General features: G+C 51.7%; 1 protein-coding gene across 1 annotated transcript; it reads right to left on the bottom strand.

Moving 5' to 3' along the window:
- Window positions 1-243: 243 nt before the first annotated feature.
- Window positions 244-5,964, bottom strand: LOC137084088 (fap1 adhesin-like). The gene is made up of 3 exons (XM_067450035.1): window positions 5,858-5,964; window positions 5,737-5,786; window positions 244-5,646 (listed from the first exon to the last, which is right to left on the bottom strand). The coding sequence occupies exons 1-3, from the start codon at window positions 5,884-5,886 to the stop codon at window positions 302-304; spliced, it is 5,424 nt and encodes a 1,807-aa protein (XP_067306136.1). The 5' UTR covers window positions 5,887-5,964; the 3' UTR covers window positions 244-301.
- Window positions 5,965-6,464: the final 500 nt, after the last annotated feature.

Raw genomic sequence — 6,464 nt, 5'->3', positions numbered from 1 at the left:
ATGAGACCCCATTTATACCTATCAGCATAAGCCACTATTTGGATCAGAGCAACCAAAACTCCTCCTCTCCAGGTGAAAGTGGGGCTTAAGCAACAACAAAGCAGAGCACGTCAAACAAAGATGAGGTTGTGCAAACACAGCACAAACAATACTTGAAACTTCCATGGGTCAAAGACTTCCCAGTAGACACTTGGTTACAAATCTTTAACCCCAACCTCCCCATACACAACAAAACTACTGAACTGGTTTTAGAAATATTTATTTTTTCAAAAGCAAACTCTTGAGTAGACAAAGTATGCAGCTATGACTTCACTTGTTGCAACAACCTCAATATGCCTGGAGATAGACGTTTGTTTTGAGTAGTCTGCAGAGGTGTTAAATCTTGGAAGTCAGGCTGGACAGACTGCAGACTCATAGCTTGAAGAGGTACATTGCTGGGCTGTGCCAGAGGTTTGGAACCAAGGCTAGATTGCTCTGGGATAGGAAAGACCTGGAAACCAGGGCTCCGGAACACAGATTGGTAACGGGCTTGCGCAGATGGCAGGCTACCTGACTGGACGACAGACTGGTAACGGACTTGGGCTGGTTGTTGCATGTTAGACTGGTCCACAAACTGTGAGGTGGCTTGTGCCAGCTTCAGGCCACTGGGCTGGGACAGAGACTGGTAAGGGGCTTGGGCTGATGACAGGCTACCCGAGTGGACCACAGATTGGGAAAGGGCTTGGGCAGGTTGTTGAGGTTTAGACTGGTCCACAGACAGTGAGCTGGCTTGTGCCACCTTCAGGCTACTGGGTTTAGATACAGACTGGTAGCGGACATGGGCTGGTTGTTGCATGTTAGACTGGTCCACAAACTGCGAGGTGGCTTGTGCCAGCTTCAGGCCACTGGGCTGGGATAGAGACTGGTAACGGGCTTGTGGTGACTGCAGACTGCTGGGCTGAGATATGGACTGGTAGCGGGCTTGTGCTGACTGCAGACCACTGGGCTGGGACACATACTGGTTACGGGCTTGGGCTGATGACTGGCTACCTGACTGTACCACAGATTGGGAACTGGCTTGGGCAGGTTGTTGAGGTTTGGACTGGTCCACAGACAGTGAGCTGGCTTGTGCCGCCTTCAGGCCACTGGGCTGGGACAGAGACTGGTAACGGGCTTGTGCTGACCGCAGACTGCTGGGCTGAGATATAGACTGGTAGTGGGCTTGTGCTGACAGCAAGCCACTGGGGTGGGACACATACTGGTTACGCGCTTGGGCTGATAACAGGCTACCTGACTGGACCACAGATTGGGAACTGGCTTGGGCAGGTTGTTGAGGTTTGGACTGATCCACCGATAGCGAGCTGGCTTGTGCCACGTTCAGGCCACTGGGTTTAGATACAGACTGGTAGTGGACTTGGGCTGGTTGTTGCATGTTAGACTGATCCACAAACTGCGAGTTGGCTTGTGCCACCTTTAAGCCACTGGGCTGGGACAAAGACTGGTAACGGGCTTGTGCTGACTGCAGACTGCTGGGCTGAGATATGGACTGATAGCGAGCTTGTGCTGACAGCAAGCCACTGGGCTTGGACACATACTGGTAAGGTGCTTGGGCTGATGACAGGCTACCTGACTGGACCACAGATTGGGAACTGGCTTGGGCAGGTTGTTGAGGTTTGGACTGGTCCACAGATAGTAGGCTGGCTTGTGCCACCTTCAGGCCACTGGGTTTAGATACAGACTGGTAGCGGACATGGGCTGGTTGTTGCATGTTAGACTGATCCACAAACTGCGAGTTGGCTTGTGCCACCTTTAAGCCACTGGGCTGGGACAAAGACTGGTAACGGGCTTGTGCTGACTGCAGACCACTGGGCTGGGATATGGACTGATAGAGAGCTTGTGCTGACAGCAAGCCACTGGGCTTGGACACATACTGGTAAGGTGCTTGGGCTGATGACAGGCTACCTGACTGGACCACAGATTGGGAACTGGCTTGGGCAGGTTGTTGAGGTTTGGACTGGTCCACAGATAGTAGGCTGGCTTGTGCCACCTTCAGGCCACTGGGTTTAGATACAGACTGGTAGCGGACATGGGCTGGTTGTTGCATGTTAGACTGGTCCACAAACTGCAAGGTGGCTTGTGCCACCTTTATTCCACTGGGCTGGGACAAAGACTGGTAACGGGCTTGTGCTGACTGCAGACCACTGGGCTGGGATATGGACTGGTAACGGACTTGTGCCAGCTTCAGGCCACTGGGTTTAGATACAGACTGGTAGTGGGCTTGTGCTGACAGCAAGCCACTGGGCTTGGACACATACTGGTAAGGGGCTTGGGCTGATGACAGGCTACCTGACTGGACCACAGATTGTGAGCTGGCTTGGGCTGGTTGTTGGGTGCTTGACTGATCCACAGACTGGGAGCTAGCTTGGTCTGGTTGTTGGGTGGTCGACTGATCCACAGGCTGTGAGCTGGCTTGGGTAGGTTGTTGTGTGCTAGACTGGTCCACAGACTGCGAGCTATCTTGTACTAGAAGCAGGCCACTAGGCTGGGACACAGATTGTGAGCTGTCGTGGGCTGGTTGTTGGGTGCTTGACTGATCCACAGACTGGGAGCTGGCTTGGTCTGGTTGTTGGGTGTTCGACTGGTCCACAGACTGTGAGCTGACTTGGGCGATGGACTGGTCTAGAGACTGTGCGCTGACTTGTGCTAGCAGCAGGCCACTGGGCTGGTCCACAGACTGGTAACGGGCTTGGGCTGATGACAGGCTACCTGACTGGACCACAGATTGTGAGCTGTCTTGGGCTGGTTGTGTGCTGGACTGGTCCACAGGCTGGGAGCTGTCTTGGGCTGGTTGTTGGGTGCTGTACTGGTCCACAGACTGTGAGCTGGCTTGGGCTGGTTGTTGGGTGCTGGACTGGTCCACAGACTGTGAGCTGGCTTGGGCTGGTTGTTGGGTGCTGGACTGATCCACAGACTGTGAGCTGCTTTGTACTAGCATTAGGGCACTGGGCTTAGATACAGACTGGTAACGGGCTTGTGCTGACAGCAAGCCACTGGGCTGAGACACATACCGGTAACGGGCTTGCGTCAGCTTCGGGCCACTGGGCTGGTCCACAGACTGGTAACGGTTATGCGCTGACAGCAGGCCACTGGGCTGGGATTTGGACTGGTAACGGGCTTCTGCAAGCTTCAGGCCACTGGGCTTAAATACAGACTGGTAGCGGGCTTGTGCTGACAGCAAGCCACTGGGCTGGTCCACAGACTGGTAGCGGGCTTGTGCTGAAAGCATGCCACTGGGCTGGGATATGGACTGGTAATGGGCTTGTGCCAGCTTCAGGCCACTAGGCTGGTCCACAGACTGGTAAGGGGTTTGTGCTGACTGCAGACTGCTGGGCTGATATATGGACTGGTAATGGGCTTCTGCAAGCTTCAGGCCACTGGGCTTAAATACAGACTGGTAACGGGTTTGTGCTGACTGCAGACTGCTGGGCTGGGATATGGACTGGTAACGGGTTTGTGCAAGCTTCAGGCCACTAGACTGGTCCACAGACTGGTAGCGGGCTTGTGCTGGCAGCAAGCCACTGGGCCGGGACACATACTGGTAACGGACTTGGGCTGATGACATGCTACCTGACTGGACCACAGATTGTGAGCTGGTTTGGGCGCTGGACTGGTCCACTGGCTGTGAGCTGCCTTGTACAAGTAGCAAGCCACTGGGCTGGGACACAGATTGTGAGCTGTCTTGGGCTGGTTGTTGGGGGCTAGACTGATCCACAGACTGGGAGCTGGCTTGGGCTGGTTGTTGGGTGCTGGACTGATCCACAGACTGTGAGCTGGCTTGGGCTGATTGTTGGGTGCTGGACTGATCCACAGACTGTGAGCTGACTTGTGCTAGCAGCAGGCCACTGGGCTGGTCTACAGACTGGTAACGGGCTTGGGCTGATGACAGGCTACCTGACTGGACCACAGATTGTGAGCTGTCCTGGGCTGGTTGTTGGGTGCTGGACTGGTCCACAGGCTGGGAGCTGGCTTGGGCTGGTTGTTGGGTGCTGGACTGATCCACAGACTGTGAGCTGCCTTGTACTAGCATTAGGCCACTGGGCTTAGATACAGACTGGTAGCGGGCTTGTGCTGACAGCAAGCCACTGGGCCGAGACACATACTGGTAACGAGCTTGTGCCAGCTTCAGGCCACTGGGCTTTAACACAGACTGGTAATGGGTTTGTGCTGACAGCATGCCACTGGGCTGGGATATGGACTGGTAACGGGCTTGTGCAAGCTTCAGGCCACTAGGCTGGTCCACAGACTGGTAGCGGGCTTGTGCTGGCAGCAAGCTACTGGGCTGGGACACATACTGGTAACGGACTTGGGCTGATGACAGGCTACCTGACTGGACCGCAGATTGTGAGCTGGCTTGGGCTGGTTGTTGGGTGCTGGACTGGTCCACAGGCTGTGAGCTGCCTTGTGCAAGCAGCAGGCCACTGGGCTGGGACACAGATTGTGAGCTGTCATGTTGGGTGCTAGACTGATCCACAGTCTGGGAGCTGGCTTGGCCTGGTTGTTGGGTGCTGGACTGATCCACAGACTGTGAGCTGGCTTGCGCTGGTTGTTGGGTGATGGACTGGTCTAGAGACTGTGAGCTGACTTGTGCTAGCAGCAAGCCACTGGGCTGGTCTACAGACTGGTAATGGACTTGGGCTGATGACAGGCTACCTGACTGGACCACAGATTGTGAGCTGGCTTGGGCTGGTTGGTGGGTGTTGGACTGGTCCACAGACTGAGCACTGACTTGTGCTAGAGGTAGGCTCCGGGACTGTTCCATGGAGTTTGAAATAACTTGCTCAGAGTTCAGGCTGCTTGCTTGAGGTGATAGTTGGATGCTGGGCTGAGCCACAAGTTGGTTTAGTGCCTGTGCTTGTTGCACATCATTGGGCGGAACCATGGAACCATAGCCTGACTGCACTAGTTGCTGGCCACTGAGCAATGGCACAAGTCCAGACCCATAACTGACTTGTCCTAATTGATAGTTGGGTTGTGAGGTCTCATTTATTTGCTGCAAAGCCTTGACATAGGTAGCACTTGGAAAATGGACTGACCTGGTATCAGAAAGCAAGTTGGAACCAAATTGAAGTCTACTTCCCTGAGGCTTTATAATGGGATGCGTTGCAGACTGGTAGCGGACTTGCACTAATTGACCACTGGACTGGGAGCTGTTCTGCAATAGTTGCTGGCTACTAGATGCCACAGATTCATTACTAGGCTGTAATACAGTTTGATAGTGGAGCTTTGCTGGCTCGGGTAGAGACTCACTGCTCATACTTGGACCCACTGCAGTGGCCACAGAACCAGAAACAAGACTGCCACTACCAGCCAAAGATAGAGATTCTTGAAGTTGACTTCTAGCATCAGAGTCAGAACCAGGCTTATATAAATCAGTCACTGGTCCAAAACCAGAAGAGCCATTTTGAGGACTATAGCTTACACTGGTATAACCACCCTTAACTTCTTCAGCACTAGAAGTTAATTCCATGGAACTTTGAGGACTAATGGAACTTGGTACTTTAATGCCATACCAGCCGTAGGAACTTCGTGGTTTCACGTCAGCCTGCATGGGAAAAACAGTACCAGCCCCATAGTATATGGGATAGCCACTCCTGACAAAGCCACTAACTAGAAATGAGGAAAGGGAAAAAAGGAGACAAAATTCAGCCAGACATGTTATCAAACCTAAATTATATAACTTGCCTGGATAAATCTTACCACTTGCAATATGGCTACAGACACAAAGACTAAGAAGTGCCAGCGAAAAACTGTAAGAGAAAACACCACTTGTTAATGCAACTTGTTAACAAATGCCAGATACTACAATTTATCATCATACCTTAATAGTCGGCTAGTGGTACCCTCCATGGCCAATCAGTAATACAACAACTTCCACCACCTCAATAAAACCACTACAAAATCATCAAAAACATACTTGCAACCCAACACATAATAGTGTTGCCGAACAGGACATTTTATAGTGCCAGCAATTGCCATTGACCTATCGGTTGTCATGGGAACATGTAATATTTAATTATTTGGTTCAGGTGTCACAACTCTGATCATGACAACTAGAGTTTGCGTTCATGATGATTGCTTTTTTTAATACTATGATTACTGAACAGGGCCCGTATTTATCAAGCTTCTCAAAGTGCTATTTTAGTCTTAAGTGCTGAGAATTCATGAGATTTACTCCTACTTTCAAACTTAAGTATAAAAGCAAGTTATCAAATTTCTTAAAGCTAAGAATCACTCTTACTCTCCCAGTTATTTAAGACAGCTCGAGAGGTCTCTCAAGTGGTTAGGAGTTGCCAGTAGGGGCTTGTGATGGCGCTATGGAGACAGAGACGTGCGCAAATCTTTCAAAGGAGGGAGAATGTGTTCGAAATGTTTGACGACAAATAGATAATCAAACAGTATCGTTTAGACAGAGCAGACATCATCTT

The sequence above is a fragment of the Pseudorasbora parva genome, chromosome 8 (genome assembly GCF_024679245.1).
Source record: "Pseudorasbora parva isolate DD20220531a chromosome 8, ASM2467924v1, whole genome shotgun sequence".
In the NCBI taxonomy this organism is placed as follows: domain Eukaryota; kingdom Metazoa; phylum Chordata; class Actinopteri; order Cypriniformes; family Gobionidae; genus Pseudorasbora; species Pseudorasbora parva.
The sequence above is the reverse complement of the archived record's forward strand: the minus strand, read 5'-3'. Positions and strand labels throughout refer to the sequence as shown.

What these genes read in the sequence shown, in the direction of transcription:
- LOC137084088 (XM_067450035.1), bottom strand. Translation starts at nt 5,886, where the DNA reads ATGGAGGGTACCACTAGCCGACTATTAAG. An exon ending in ACCACTAGCCGACTATTAAG is followed by an intron (nt 5,787 to 5,857) that starts GTATGATGATAA and finishes TTTCTCTTACAG; the next exon opens with TTTTTCGCTGGCACTTCTTA. An exon ending in CTGTAGCCATATTGCAAGTG is followed by an intron (nt 5,647 to 5,736) that starts GTAAGATTTATC and finishes CCTCATTTCTAG; the next exon opens with TTAGTGGCTTTGTCAGGAGT.